Below are 15,424 nucleotides of genomic sequence, written 5' to 3'. Positions count from 1 at the left end.
ATATATATACTTTTAAAATTAAAAAATGTTTTGGTCTTTTGTCATCCAATTCAGTATTTATGGACTTAATGAAGGTTAATGTTTAAATATTTGAAGTAAATATTTAGAGCTTTTGCGGTTGAGAGTTCGAGTTGCAATCAGCCAATCAGGTTCGAGTATTCGTTTAGCGTCACATTGCGTCACCTTACGTCACCGTACGTCACCTTGCGTCACCTGCTGAGTAAAGCTTAACTGGTAGGTTGGTATCTCCCGAAATTAGTGACAAATGAATCGTATATATATTAAACTTTAAAGTTTTTTTCTCTCAAAAGCAGCATTTAAAGCAGATTCAACAGTTAATCAGCTAATGCTAATATTGAATAGTTTATGTAGCATTGAGCTAACAATGTAGCATAAAGTTACCTCTTCATACAAAGAAGTTATGATTTGGGGCATTTAGTATTTCCATATCTATCATTTTCTTATTGATGATTTAAAATAAGAAGGTAAGAGATTAGATGTCAAAATCAAAAGTAATGTTAACTTTTATTTGCTTTGATAATCAGGAGCCAAAATAATGCTTTAATCCAAGAATAATAATGGGAAAGGAAAATCTCTAGCAGCAATGCATCAAATAGAACAAATCAATCAATACACACACACAAAATTAGAAATTGTTACCACAAGCTTTGAGATTTCCAGTTCCCAAATTTCTTCAAACCTCACATGATTTGATGTCCAAGAGAGGAAACCCCAAAGACTGCTAAATAATCTAATTTAAAGGCGTGTTGCTCCCAAATTGATTTCTTTATTTGCTTCACCGTGATATGTTTAAAGTCTTTCAAACTTTAAGTGTTTGTGATAGCTTCATAGTACCTTCAGTTAATGACATGCCTAGTGCGCTGATCTCTCTTTTACTTAAATGTTACTTTACTTTTCACAGTCGTGGCCATGTCTTTCTGCGACGACACACTCCTGTGTAACTTCCCAAAGTGTCGGACCAAGCTGAGCGGCTTCGCCTGGGTCACAGCTTGCTCACATGTCTTCTGTGATCAGCACGGGTCCGGTGAGTTCAGCCGCTCCCCATCCATCTGCCCGGCCTGCTCCTCTGCACTGTCTGGGAAGCTGGACATCGTGAGGACGGAGCTGTCTCCCTCCGAGGAGTACAAAGCCATGGTGCTGGCAGGTCTGCGACCAGACGTGGTTCTGGACATCAGTGCCCGTGCTCTGGCCTTCTGGAGCTATCAGGTCAAAAATCTTTCTGTTTGTATCCATATGAACATACTGTAAATCGTGTCTTGAAATGTCTTTTTGTGCCAGTCTGGTTGTCTTTTCCTTTCCTGTAAAACATCAAGCTTGTCAGTCTCTTTGTAAACAGGTCCATCAGGAGCATATGTATCAAGAGTACAGTCTGTCACGAGGTGAGGCACAGCTGAAGCAGATGGAGAAGGTGTTGACCCAGCAGAACCAGAGCAGAGAACTGGAGCTAAACGGCATGAGGGGGGAAATCGCCTCCCTGAAGAAAGTAAGCCACAATTCTTAAACTCATGCGGCGTGCTCCATGTTCATTATCTGTACATGATGAAGAAATAGAGAAGAGAGCATTTAACCTCATAAACCTATTTTTGTATATCATCTTGGCTGCGATAAATAAAGGTAGAAACATGTACATTCAATACAGTATATAGAAAATTACAAGATCTTATTTCCTTCAGGTGATGGAGGAGTATAAAAGGAAGTACAGCGAGGTGTCCGAGAGGCTGATGGAGAGGAACAGGCAGTACCAGAAACTACAAGGGCTGTACGACTCTCTGAGGCTGCGCAACATGGTGGTGGATGTGGGGGAAAGAGACACGCTGCATCATCCGGGACATCACGACTTCAACACTGGTAAGAACAATATGAATTTAGAGTAATGTTAAAGTTTCTTCAAATAACAAGTGCTTGGTCTTTTTGTGCAGGAGATGAATTGATGTTTTGTGATTAGAGAAGCGTGGAAAAGATTGTAATCTATGAATAATCAGGCCAAAAATAAATCCTTTCTTATACACCAACATTTTGAAAGTGTTTAAAACGTGGATCCTGATAAACACGAAAAATCCTGAGGAGGAAGTATTAAATATGTAATTAATCATAACTGATTACAATAATTGGTCTTTGGGGAAAACATAGAATACAGACTTTCTGGGGATGTTTTTGATTTTTAAAAAAAATCTGATTTTAAGAAGAAAAAAAAGAATTCACAGATTAATTAGGCCACAGATTAACCGAAAATCAAACGTATTATTAATTGCAATCCAAAACAAGACGTTCGGCAGGAAAATAAACCTACCTGCTTTTATTAAATCACTTGTCGTGTCACACTGATACATGAGAAGAGGAAGGGAGCAGACAGAGAGTTATGTTAAATAACACAAAGGAAGACACAGCCGTAGGTGTTTTGCCAAGGAGTGGTCATTAAGCACCCAACAGTGGGAGTAAAGAGCTGATCGTCTATGTAGGGAAATTTAGCTCAGTATAACAATGAGAGACATCCGTCAACCCCCTGCGTGTCACCCAGGGGTGGCTCGGCAGGCAACTCCCCAGAGAAGCCCTCAGTTCCTCTCCATGGGCCACGACGGGGACAGCAGGTTCTTCTCCTGCCTGGAGGCTGACGGAGCCAAGACCTTCTTCCAGTTCAGCTCTCCTGCCAGAGAGAGAGGCCGGCCCTTCATGAAGAAGCACTGAGACAGCAACAGGTTTCATAATAACCGTAGCAGATTAACCCAACTACATTTATTTACATTTGTTAACAAAGTGTTCTAATGTTTAAGTATTCATTTAAAGGGCAGTGTTTGCCCTGAGAGCATTTCTGTAGTATTTATTGTAATTTTGAACCAAACTAGGCATGAAATCTAATGTTCAACTTTGAGTCCAGGCCTTTACATAACATTTGTGTAAAGAAGTACTTGACCAGACAACATAAACTCTGTTTACAAAGTGCACTGCCTTACAGTCGTCTCTATTCATGTAGATTGATAGGAAAGTGAAATCTCGACCTGGCTCAAGTCAGAAACTGATAAATTGAAGGAATTAATTAATGTAATAAGGACGACTCAAACGTGTTCCTGTCAGTATTTTTATGTGTGATTACTGTCTTACTAAAATTTAGAGGATTGGGGTAAAGGGAGTAAGTCTAAACCTAACCTTAGCATACATTTACTTAATAGTAAAAAACAAAATCAATTACACATTTAATTTACTGATACAGTACACATGTTACTGAATGAATAGTAAGTGTTTTTCATGACACACTGTGTGAACAATTTAGGCAAATTTGGGTTAAACCTGAGCAATTGGTTGTTTGTTGATGAAGCTAGAAGGAGACCCAATGAGGTCCAAACTTATAACAGAATATTGTGAGTAATGGAAAGATTTTCACTGCATAACAAACAACCAGGGCAGATTGCTAACTGGCCAACCAAGACTGCAAGAATAAGTGTCTTTTGTACAGATTTGTTAAACACTATGTGTTGACACCTCTGGTCAAAAGGCCTCTTTCACTGAAATCATTTCACAGTAGGAATAACACGGGTATGAATATTAATAATCCATTTAGCTGCTTCAGTGTCAGGGTCCTGGTATTAGGCACACTTGGTCACTGTCACAGCTTACTGGGATACTTGAATCAAAAAGAGCCTATTTATAATCAAAAAAATTCTAACACCTGTGCATTTCCAATATGAAAGGTCAAAATGTCTCCTGTGAAAAAGAAATACAGTACCACTACAATACATTTCAAACAACATTTTTGGGAACCCCCTAGTTGCCCAGTGATCACAGTTTGAAAACTGCGGTTCTAAGACACCACACAAACAATGTGTTTAAGATAAAAAAAATGATTTTTAAGGGTAAACTTAAATCACAATTCTGACATCAAATTATCATCAAAGGTTCATTCCATTAAACAGAATACAAAAAAGGAATATTTATAAATATAAACAAAATGTCCATCTAACGACAAAGTAACAGGTTGAACTCTATTTACAAAACAACACACTTTGGGGAAAAAAATATTCCATAATTATCTAAACACTTTTTCAAAATCCAGAAGAAAAAAATTGGTCCTCTTGCTGTACTTTCTGTTGCTTGTTAAGCTCATTCGCTCTGGGGCTTGTAGCTGACGGAGGCAGCAATCTGACTTTGGGCATTTTGTTTCTTGCCGTTGACGATGAGGAGCAGAGGGGAGTCCACTCGTATACTTCTGAAGTCAAATGACTGCCGGAGAGAGAGGAAATGTAAAAGTCAGACTATTTAGGAAGACAATTTTATTTTTATTTTGAACTGCAAACTTAAAACACTCACCTCATCTTTATGTGTTATACTGTTTCGTTTGACCTGAGGTTCAGGAATGACTACAGTGTCTCCTATCAGGACGCCCCAGCTGTCCGCTGTGTTGTACACCATCACCACTATACATGACTCCTCGCTGTCCACCATGCCAAACGTACTGGAGGGGAAAAAAAGATAGCGAACATCACTCCAAAAGTCTAAACGGTCTAAGCAAGACTGAAGCATGTGAATTACGTGAGCTATTACTGATATAAAATAAGCTGCACTCACAAGGCCATGCGACCCTCTGAGGCCAGGCTGAACACCACCTTGCCCAGGGCGGCCACCCCAGCGTTGTGACCGTGCGTGAAGGAGGAAAGAGTTCGAGGCTCCAGGCTGCCAACGCGGCCCGTCGGGGAACGAAACTGAGGGGAGGAGCAGGGACCCAAGGCCGACGTGTTGAGGTTGGAGAGCATCGTCCTTAACCTACGCGCCTTCACCTTCCCCTAAGGAGATGGAGAGACCGAAGGTTAGGAGCAAAAAAAGAAGAGATACGACTGTGCTCTGCTGCCACCTTGTGGTAAACAAGTTATTCATATTTATGTCAACAAAAGACTCAAAGATCACTCAAAAGAGAAGTTGTTGACTTAATGCAAATTGCTCCATTCTTCAAGCTATTTTTATTTATTTATAATCTTAAATCAGCAACAAATTTTAATCCATATTTCAGAGAATCAGAATCCGCTTTATTGGACATGTATGCGTACGCATACAAGGAATTTGACTCAGTTTTTTCGGTTGCTCTTAATATGCATACACAGAAATAGACAAATAAACAAAAAACAAGGACAATAAAGTAGAATGTAAGCATAAACATCTAACTACTATGTACAAATATAAATATATATATATATAAAAGTATATTTATGAACATAAAACAAAACAACAATGACAATAAAATGGAGGTAATAGGCCAGGATGACTGATTAAGTGTTCATCAGAGTGACGGCCAGTGGAAAGAAGCTGTTCTGGTGTCTGGTTTTGGGGTACAGTCCTTTTTAACACCTACCAGAGGGATGTTTTCACAAAATATGTCATTCTTAAACTGAGGTTTTGCTGGCAAGAAATATAGAAAGATTCTACTGGAGCTAAAACAATTAGAAAACAAATTGCATAGCTGGTTGCATGAATAATTGTAAACTATTTTAAGAACATTTGACTAAATTTTAAGAAAGAGTGGATCCAGCTTCTCAAATGAGAATATTTTCTTGTTTGCTATTTTCTTGTTTCCTTCTAAAAATCTTTGGGTGTTGGGCCAAGACCTTTTAAAGACATCACCTTGGGCTTTAGGAACTAGTGCTAGATACATTTTCTTCATACCTTGTTCTGTATGAGTTCTATGACTTTCTCCAGATACACAAGCAGCTGCTTCTCTCTCTCCGGAGGCTCCTCCCACCCCGGGTCGAGCGCCGCGGCTCGGCTGTAGCCGCCGAGCGCAGACCCGAACATCTCCTCGTACTGGAACAGCGTGGCACGGTTGAAATGCAGCTCCGGGTAAGAAGAGGCAGCTCTGTCTACTTTCTCCTACAAGTTAGGAAGGGTGGAGTAAAACATATTACTACAATAAAGCATTTAGTGCTGATAGATTTTAACATGTTCAACGCTCAGAACTCACAGATTGTGCATAGGCGCTGAGAGCTTGTTGAGACAGCTGGGGATTCTGTCCACATGTGAAGAACAGGGACACGTAGGCGTTTCCCAGGATGTCTGTAAAAACAATAACATGAAATACAATTTCAGGACAGCACATCATTTCTACAATCATTACTTTCCTCAAACTCTTATTCTCTGCTCACTGGTAGTACCCGGACTCTTTACTCACACCAGGACGTCCCGTCTGTCACATCCAGCTGGACAGCTTGTCGGGCCATGTCCGAGCTCTCCAGCACCTGCTTGCCATGTGCGTCGCTGTCTGCCGCCGGAGACTGTCTCAGCACCATGGACAGGTTGCGTAGAGACACCTTGTTTTTGCTCTACAGAGGTGGAAGATAAAACACAGGACAGAGGTGTTAATAAGTGGAATCGAGCATAGACAGAAAATCCACAGGAGTGGACAGCGATCCATTCAGAAAAGACCTGCATATTTATTTTTTTATGTGTTAGTTTGTCTTGACATAAAGTGACAGAAATGCAAGTTTTAATCATTCAAACAAAGGCATGCATTTTTACAAAACCTTTAGTGTTACAGCATATCAAGGTATGTGGAGCTTAAATTATGCCTTTTATGTGAAAAGCCAGGGGGACTAAATGAAGAAGAATGCATGTCCGTCTCTTTTTCTGTCCTAAATGTACCTGTTGCAAGGCTCCGGTGAAGCAGTTCTTGGCCCCAATCAGGTCTCCTTTTTTCCAGTACTGCTCCCCCAATGTGTTCCAACCTTCGACCAGGCCGGGCTCCAGCTTCACAGCCCGGGAAAGGCACTCTTCTGCTACAGGACTGAAGTCTGGAGCTACATTCAGACAACGGCCCTTCTGCAGCAGAAACTCTGCTTTGTGTTTGAAACGATCTATGGGAAATCATAAACACACAGAGATGTACGGTGAGTGTGAATGATATTCTGCAAATTAAAGACCGAAGCAGCGCTGTTGTGTAAAACAAAGCACTCACCTTCTTTCTCCTCCAGCTTCTTTAACGTCTTTTGGATCTCCTGAGCGACATCGCTTTGTTTCCTCCCAGCTTCCTCCACACTGTGAGTCTCAAAATAGCAATCTCTGAAGTTATACAGTTCATCCACGAGCTCCTGTGATGGGAGGGAATGGAGGAGGAGGGGGGGTTATAAATAGATCAAAGGGACAATTCAAACAGTACAATATTGAGTTGGAGAATAAAAACTGCGGCGGCTATTGTCCATTATTAATGCACCAATAACACTTTTGTGATTTGTTTTTCAAAGAGTATCAGAAAAGAGTCAAATCAGAAACCTTGGCAGTATTTGGTTTCCATTATAAACAATTGTCATAAAAAAAAAAAAAAGATCCACATTATCTCATCTTCAGTTGTTGTTGGGTTTTGTTTTTTTACAGAAAAGCTTCCGTACAGACTTAGACACTGGAGTTTAAAAGAGTGGGGCGTCAACCAGACAGAGAGGGTCTCATGAAAGACTCTATTGAGTTGCATGATGGGAATTGTAGGATCCAGTGTTCTGGATGCTTGCTTGACCCATCATTTGGTATAAAAGTGAAGATATCTGAGCCTCTGTTGCTTTGATTTTGTTCAGCTCTATGGAAGCTTGATGGAGACCCCCTTTAAAACACCTACCACACCAGTAAGAGAATAAGAAGTACCATTACAGAACACAAACCGGTTTATTTTAATAATAGGCACTCCTTAAAGGTATCTACTGTTACAAATGCACCTTGCACCTTTGCACTAATGATGTGAGCGTTATAAGATAAGGGATCATTAAGTAGTGCATCTCTAGTGGCAATGCATTAAGCCAGGAACAATGACAATCTGTGACTCAGCAAGAAGTGGATAGATGCAATCTTAGCAATCATATTAATAGTCATGCATGTGGAGATGTAATTGGATGAAGTTACTCCACCCGTAGATTGAGAATGGTGGTACTCACACACCAGACAGTGTCAGAAACAAAGACTAAATGCCAGCTCAGGGATTGTTAATGGCAGTAGTTATAGATGTCCAGCATGCAAATGATGAGAAAACGAGGGTGAGCTCCCCAAAACACCAAGTCTCGAGCCTTCAGTATGTGAATCTTCGTACCTTCATCATCTGCAGCTCGCTCTTCTCCTTCACAGGCTCACCACTCTTCTCCTCTTCCGCCATCTTTGAGTTGAGCTCTGCAGCAGACTGCCTGGTAACGTAAAGAGGAGCAAAGTACTGCAAAATACGTCAAATAATATGTTAAATCTGATGCTCTAATATTAATACGACGACAGAAAACATTATTCTTTTCTAAAATAACGCGAGTGAAATGAATTTTCAGCAAAGAGGAAATAGGCTTTTAATTTCCCACTGACGCCGGAAGTTGGAGTTACCGGTCCGTCCCCCAAATGAGTCCGGCAAACTGACATTTTTAATTCACTAAATTGTTTTTGCTAAAATAAATCCTTAAAACCCGGCTGATACAAGTATGGTTATTTATATATATATATACCACTTAACACAACCACAAGGTTTGTTCGTTAACACAGCGCTTAGTCAAGCCGGAACGTTTCTCACTCAATGTGTGGCCCCGGCGCCATTTCGCGACGGACCATGCTTTACTCGCTCCCATCAACAAGGCGCACGGTGTCAACTTTTTTTTGTTTTTAAGCTTCTCCTCGCTGTGACCGGTGGCGGGTCGGACCCGGCTCGGTATGTCGGATACTTGGAGCAGCATTCAGGCGCACAAGAAGCAGCTGGACTCGCTGCGGGAGAGGCTGCAGCGGCGGAGGAAAGACCCGGCAGCCCTCTCCTCCGGTACGGCTCAGGCCAGGGAGCTCCAGCAGGGCGGCACATAGCCATTGTCATGTCATTATTGAGTCTGAAAGTTGTCATGAATTAAGAGGAATGCCCATGTTTTGTCACCTGATCTCAAGATGACATGTTTAAATAACTAGTTTTGTTTTGTAGTCCAAAATACCCAGACTACATAATTGGAAAGTAAAGCAGTAAAATGTTCATTTGGATAAATATTATGAGAAGCAACCAGAGATGTAGTGTAAAGACTGATGAGTGATATTAATTAGTTGTCAAACCTGTTGCTGATTTATTTCATGACATTAAACAGAGAAATCCTGACATATGAGAAACTCAAACCAACTTATTATTTCCCTTTTGCTTGATTAAATATCAATTATCATTACATTTACATTACAGTCATTTTTTTTAATCCAAAGCGACTTACAATAAGTGTATTCAACATAGGTATTCAAGAGAACTACTAGTCACCAGAAGTCATCAGTGCATCTCCTTTCTTAAACAAGCATCTAAAAGCATAAACCAGAGCAAAAGTATAGTGCAGAAACAAACTTATACAAATTATTTTGTTGTTACGAATATCATAAATGTTGTTGGTTAATTCTCTGTTTGACTAATAGGCTCAGCTACTATAATAAGCTGTAAGGCTGCCTAATTGTATGTGCTTTCACATCAACTGTAGAAAGACTAATATGAAAGAATGACTGTTCCATCACTGATATGTAGTTTTTCTACATTCAAAATATTAGAGTAAAAATTGTCTTTACCAGTTGGGTTGGACGTTGTGCGGTTGACCGAAAAGCTCGATCTTCCTGGTGCCTGGCGAGAGTCTCTCTATCATGCCGTAGATCTCATCTGTAAATTTATTTTACAAGATGTTCCTCAGTTATTTTCCAGAGAGTCCTGAAAATCCAAGAAACAAGAGTCAATCTATTGAAATCTTTTAAAAATGAATTAATTTCCTTTTGTTCTGACATTGTTGCTTCAAAATATATCATAATGCCTTTTTGGACTTCTGTTCCCGTGAGCAAAACACCACATCCATATGAAATACCTAATATCAGGCTGGAATTCAATGTTTTCATGTAATTGATTTAACAGAGTCACAATTAGAAATGCTGAAGGATCAAATGAAAACTAATAAATCATCAGAAAGACCTTTTAAAAATGAGGGAGTTAACTTCTGTTCTCTCCTCTCGGTCAGATGGTGGAAGCAGCACAGAGGGTTCCACGGCCAGGAGTGACAGCCCGGCTCCGACAGCTCCGCTCCCCACTCAGGAGGAGACGGAAAAACCACCAGACCCTGAACTAGAGAAGAGGCTGCTGGGATATCTCTCTGATCTGAGTCTCTCAATGCCAACGGACTCACTTGCCATCACAGATGAACTCAGCGTGAGTCCTTGGAATATGCTATGTTAAGCTTGGCTCTATGATATGAACAACGTCATATTTCTAATACATTTTGTTCACAGTCTGAAACAGCTGTCAGTCATGGAAGCATCCAGAGCCTGCTGCTTAAATTCTCTGCCCAGGAGCTCATCGAGGTCCGGCAGCCCAGCTCAGCCTCCTCCTCTTCTTCTTCCCCCCCCTCAATCGTGGTATCAGTGGACCACACAAAACTATGGGCCATGATCGGGTCTGGGGCCGGAGCCCAACGGACCGGAGTCAAGAGAAAAGCAGAAGATCCAACCCACCAAAAAAGAGCTTCTGGATTCTCGCCCTCACTTCAGAGGTCTGCTTCTCCTCCGCGCTCTTCCTTCACCTCTGTGACGCCGGCTTCCTCCATACAGCTGGCGGGGCCTTCGGCATCAGGGAGCGGGGCTGACAAGAAGGGCAGGAGCAGTAAAAGCCAGTCGTCCCATATGGACATGGAGATAGAGAGTCTCCTGAACCAACAGTCCACTAAAGAACAGCAGAGCAAGAAGGTAGGAAGGTTTAGGAGACCGACCAATATCTCTCCTCGTCTCTTACGGCACCCAGAATTATTGTAACCATTGACATTTCATCTAACCTGATAACTGATTGGGTATAATGGTATTTACATACAGATGAGCAGAGAGATTCTTGAGCTGCTCAATGCCAGCACAGCCAAGGAGCAGTCCATCGTGTTAAAGTTCCGATCTCGCGGCCGAGCTCAGGTCCAGGAGTTCTGCGACCACGGGACCAAAGAGGAGTGTGTGCGCTCCGGGGACACACCGCAGCCGTGCACCAAGTTACACTTCCGGTCAGTGTTCTTCAGCAACTTTTCTTCACCGTATTTATGTCAACCCACCCAATTACATCTTTCTATCAGACTCTTCACAGAGGAAACACATTTTTAATCAATTCAGATAAATGATGCATTTGCATTTCAGTTCAGTGTTTTAAAAAATACAATGGGGACACCCTGGTGGCTTTAGGGTAAGGGCGCTGACAGTGAACCGCAGTGCCACTGGTTCATGTTAACCAGGGGACAATTGCTGCATTTCATTTCTCATCCTTCTTTCCCCTCTGTTCCTGTCATCTCTCTAGAGCAACTATTTAATAAATGTCCCCCAAAAATAGAAGTACCCCCATTAGCCTGAAGAGATCACTATAATCAAAGTTTAAAAACTTATTTAAGAAACACCAAATTTTAACAATGTTCTGGCAAAACAATGATTGGCCTCATGTAAATTATTCAAATAAAGCTCCACATTTTAAATCTAGAAAGGGCTTACTGCTACAGTATGAGTTTCTTTTTTAATCAAATGGATAAGGAGAACGCATCTTGTTTTTATCTCAAAATATCTGATTTTTGGAGGTTCTCCTCATTCTAAACGATTGTATATGGTATTGGTTCCCTAACTGGTGGTTGGGGAACCACTAAGACGTCTCAAAATAAATCTAGAATCAGATGCAAGATCAAAAACAGATTCTGCTTGATACAACATTGTTTATTTTTGAAAACTTTTATATAATAATGTATATTTCCTTGCAAAATGTTTGATAATGTAATCCCTCTCAGGCAAATTATTGAAATTAAACAATCTGAAAAGGGATAAAAGCGTATTTAAGGGGTCACAAGAAGACTTTGTTTTAAGAGGGCACGTTTCAAGAAGGTTAGGAAAAGAAAATTCAGTGTTAAAGCATTTGTATTTGTCTTCCTGTATTTAAAACTTTGTGCTAAACAAGATGATGTTTTGTGTTTGTTTGTTTTTTTAATTCAAATCTAAAGTTGTTTAAATATAATGATGAAATTGCACTCGTATGTTTATTCTGCTGATTTACTTTGCGACTCATATTTTCTCTGTCAGTCGCATCATCAACAAGCACACGGACGAGAGCCTTGGCGACTGCTCCTTCCTCAACACGTGTTTCCACATGGACACCTGCAAGTACGTCCACTACGAGATCGACAGCCCTCCGGAGGCCGAGGGGAGCCTGCTGGGGCCCCAGGGCGGGAGCACGGAGCTCGGGCTCTGTGCAGGGGACGCCGACAGCAACGAGGGGAAGCTGTTCCCCTCACAGGTGAGGCTGAGAGACGACGGACGAGGAGAGAGAGAGAGAGAGAGAGCTATGGATGATGATATTTCTGGCGGGCTATGAATTTTACAGAGGCTGTTTTTTCTTTGCAGTGGATCTGCTGCGATATCCGTTTCCTGGACGTGTCCATCCTCGGTAAGTTTGCTGTGGTGATGGCTGACCCTCCGTGGGACATCCACATGGAGCTCCCTTATGGTACGCTGACTGACGACGAGATGAGAAAACTCAACATCCCCATCCTGCAGGACGACGGCTTCCTGTTCCTCTGGGTCACCGGCAGGTAACTACGACAATCCAAACAGTCGGCTCTATCCATACAGTTTGATGTCACCGTGTATCCCGGCAACACCGATGAGATGTTTCTCTGTCTTTGAGTTTATTTTGAGTGTGTACAGAATAATTGTATTTAAACGCACATCTAGTGGTGATTACCTTGGGCGGCCTAGGTCTTCATGAGACCATCCATCTCAGAACAGGAGGGATTTTAACAGGTCAACAGCCGTGTATCAATCTTGAAGATGTCCTTGAACTAAACACTAACATAACTTGTCGCAGGATTTTTTCAGCAACAAACCTCAACCAAAAACCTTTTTCTTTAGCCGCGACTTTACCACTACTATATAATTTGCTACAGTAAATGTTTGTGGAACCAAAGACCTACATTTTAAAAATAAGTATGTAGTGTACAGTTTTCTCTCTTTGTTTTTGAAGTGATAGTACTTACCATTCTCCAAGTTTCCTCCCCAAAAACGTTCAAGCTTTCTCAGCTAAATTAAGTAGTAGTAGTAGTAGTCAGTCTTTTGTGGACTAATACTTAGTCCACAAACACTTTTTTTACAGGTAGAACCTGCATGGCAATACTCTTATAAATATAAGAGAAGGCAGGGACCTAGTGCTGCACATCCAGATATAGTTGGGCCTTCTCTGCTTAAACCATCATCTGGCCATCTCTTCTTTCAGGGCCATGGAGCTGGGCAGAGAGTGTCTCAGTCTTTGGGGGTGAGTCTCTCCTTCTCCGCATCCACTAGCATCAAGCCATCACTTTGTTAGGACACCATTTAATTTCATATAAATGTTCTGCTTTTTTAAATTTTTGTATTTCTTTTTCGTCCGTCAGCTACGATCGAGCCGATGAAATCATTTGGGTGAAAACCAACCAGCTGCAGAGAATCATCCGCACAGGAAGGACAGGCCACTGGCTGAACCACGGGAAGGAGCACTGTCTGGTATGTTCGTCCATGTTTTCTGTTACTGTATACACCTGAAACAGTCTCTGTCATATTCTGCTTGAGCCTGCATGCATGAAATGGTTAAATTCAGAGCTTCATGAATCTTGCCTCCAGGAGTTCCTACTTTTTGCATTTGAATTCTTAGTAGTTTTAGAGGCCTGACATTAAGTAACAGATGGTTAGTTACAAAGAAAACATCTGAGAAACTGGCATTGGAAGCTGTAAAGAAAAAGGGCTGGTACTTCAAAACATTCTTGGCTGATGAACCATCTGTCCATCAAACTATTGCCGCAGGGAGTAGATCAAGGACATATTGTCCATGCACGCTAACCTCTTTAGGAGCCACTATCATTGTTTTGGACTATTAGTCACCACTACTCGATGCCAGTAGCTTCTTAAATGACTGGCGGGCACGACACAAAGGCATAAATTGAAGCCTGACAAGATGGATTTTAGATTGACATGTTATCCTGCGATTCTCACGTGTTTTCGCGAGAATCCAGCTGCCGTGCAAAGGTACAGAGAAGCCGCCGCATAGCCAGAAGGTGATTTGAAAGTGAGATGCTGAGCTGCTACAGCCTCATTCTTGGTAAATAGTTTTTCCGAAAGTGTGTCACATAAATATCTGAAATGTAAGACATACCACTCGTTTCTCTTCAGGTGGGTGTGAAGGGAAACCCTCAGGGATTCAACCGAGGTTTGGACTGCGACGTCATTGTGGCCGAGGTAAATCTTTGGTCCTGCTTATTGTATTTACGATTTCTACAGCCTGAAAAAAAGGTTGCTTCAGATATGGTACAGATGCCATCTCTTCATTACATTTCAAACACTCTCTTCCAGGTCCGCTCCACCAGTCACAAACCAGATGAGATCTACGGCATGATAGAGAGACTCTCGCCAGGCACCAGGAAGATCGAGCTTTTCGGTCGCCCACACAACGTCCAGCCCAACTGGTAACATACATCACGCTTTAATTTAAAAGGCCAAGAAACTGTTCTGCATATGTTGCATCTACTGATGGACCTTCCCCCCCCCTCCACTTCCAGGGTAACTCTTGGAAACCAGCTCGATGGCATTCATCTCCTGGATCCTGATGTCGTGGCTCGATTTAAGAGCCGTTATCCAGACGGCGTCATCTCCAAACCCTAAACCCCTCAAAAACATTCAGTGATGACTTAATCACTGGTCACAGGTTTGGAAGAAGTTTGTCTATAGAATGCTTTTGTTTTTTTTATACCAGTGGACTCATTTCTTAAATAAATGTTGTTAACAAGATGCATTGTCTGTGTCTTGGTTAAGAAATGATAAATACGCGAAGAACTATTGTAAATCACTTTTTGAGCAATGTTTTCATCATTTCTGTACTTTACTGTTTGTAATCCCCAAATCTGACTCTGCAAAACTTCACATGCACCATCAACAAAAACACAGGAGACATTTTTAATGTACATTTTTTTTAGTTATTATTTTGTTAGTCAAGAATAAAGATACTTTTTGTGTTGACGTACTGTAGGTTTGAATAACTGATAATAATCTTTGCATCGAGGGGCAAACATTGAATTTTTCAATTTCAGCAGGTTTTTCACAGTCATTAGGGATCAGAGCTTTACATTCATATCTGTTCGTTTTAGGCAAATACAGAAACCTGTTAATCAGTTAAGGTTTGTTTAAAAGCGAAACATTTTGATATCAAATGAAACCAGGAAGGGTTTTCTTTTGTTAAAAAATATTAAAAGAAATTAGCCAGAGTGAGCTGAAGCCAAACGTGATAGACAAAATACCTAATAGAAATAAGTTTTGCTGTGCAGCTTTTGTAAAGATTGCTTAATGCTTTCAAAAGAGGAACTAACTAGAGGCAAAAATATATCTGCTGAGCACACTCCTCTGATAATGTACAGGGGTTTTATAACAGAGTGGTGTT

General features: G+C 41.2%; 3 protein-coding genes across 4 annotated transcripts; 2 read left to right on the top strand and 1 right to left on the bottom strand.

Annotated features, from left to right (window-relative positions):
- Positions 1-202: 202 nt before the first annotated feature.
- On the top strand, positions 203-2,833 carry LOC129093259 (E3 ubiquitin-protein ligase CCNB1IP1). The gene is made up of 5 exons (XM_054601214.1): positions 203-234; positions 923-1,227; positions 1,358-1,504; positions 1,695-1,869; positions 2,540-2,833. Exons 2-5 carry the CDS (start codon positions 931-933, stop codon positions 2,704-2,706), a joined length of 786 nt encoding a protein of 261 aa, XP_054457189.1. The 5' UTR covers positions 203-234; positions 923-930; the 3' UTR covers positions 2,707-2,833.
- Positions 2,834-2,985: 152 nt separating this feature from the next.
- Positions 2,986-8,336, bottom strand: ttc5 (tetratricopeptide repeat domain 5). Its single transcript, XM_054601212.1, has 9 exons — positions 8,072-8,336; positions 6,956-7,088; positions 6,643-6,854; positions 6,173-6,323; positions 5,966-6,057; positions 5,671-5,874; positions 4,582-4,796; positions 4,324-4,468; positions 2,986-4,236 (listed from the first exon to the last, which is right to left on the bottom strand). The coding sequence occupies exons 1-9, from the start codon at positions 8,132-8,134 to the stop codon at positions 4,117-4,119; spliced, it is 1,335 nt and encodes a 444-aa protein (XP_054457187.1). The 5' UTR covers positions 8,135-8,336; the 3' UTR covers positions 2,986-4,116.
- Positions 7,960-15,006, top strand: mettl3 (methyltransferase like 3). Of its 2 annotated transcripts, XM_054601211.1 has the most exons (13): positions 7,960-8,018; positions 8,107-8,165; positions 8,625-8,770; positions 9,975-10,162; positions 10,243-10,695; positions 10,819-10,994; positions 12,046-12,259; positions 12,367-12,554; positions 13,235-13,273; positions 13,392-13,500; positions 14,164-14,229; positions 14,344-14,456; positions 14,550-15,006. In XM_054601211.1, the coding sequence occupies exons 3-13, from the start codon at positions 8,668-8,670 to the stop codon at positions 14,650-14,652; spliced, it is 1,752 nt and encodes a 583-aa protein (XP_054457186.1). In that variant the 5' UTR covers positions 7,960-8,018; positions 8,107-8,165; positions 8,625-8,667; the 3' UTR covers positions 14,653-15,006. The 2 variants fall into 2 exon arrangements, with proteins under 2 accessions (XP_054457186.1, XP_054457185.1); XM_054601210.1 differs by lacking the exons at positions 7,960-8,018; positions 8,107-8,165 and having other exon boundaries at positions 8,507-8,770.
- Positions 15,007-15,424: the final 418 nt, after the last annotated feature.

This window comes from Anoplopoma fimbria, chromosome 7, assembly GCF_027596085.1.
Source record: "Anoplopoma fimbria isolate UVic2021 breed Golden Eagle Sablefish chromosome 7, Afim_UVic_2022, whole genome shotgun sequence".
Lineage (NCBI taxonomy): Eukaryota > Metazoa > Chordata > Actinopteri > Perciformes > Anoplopomatidae > Anoplopoma > Anoplopoma fimbria.
The sequence above is the reverse complement of the archived record's forward strand: the minus strand, read 5'-3'. Positions and strand labels throughout refer to the sequence as shown.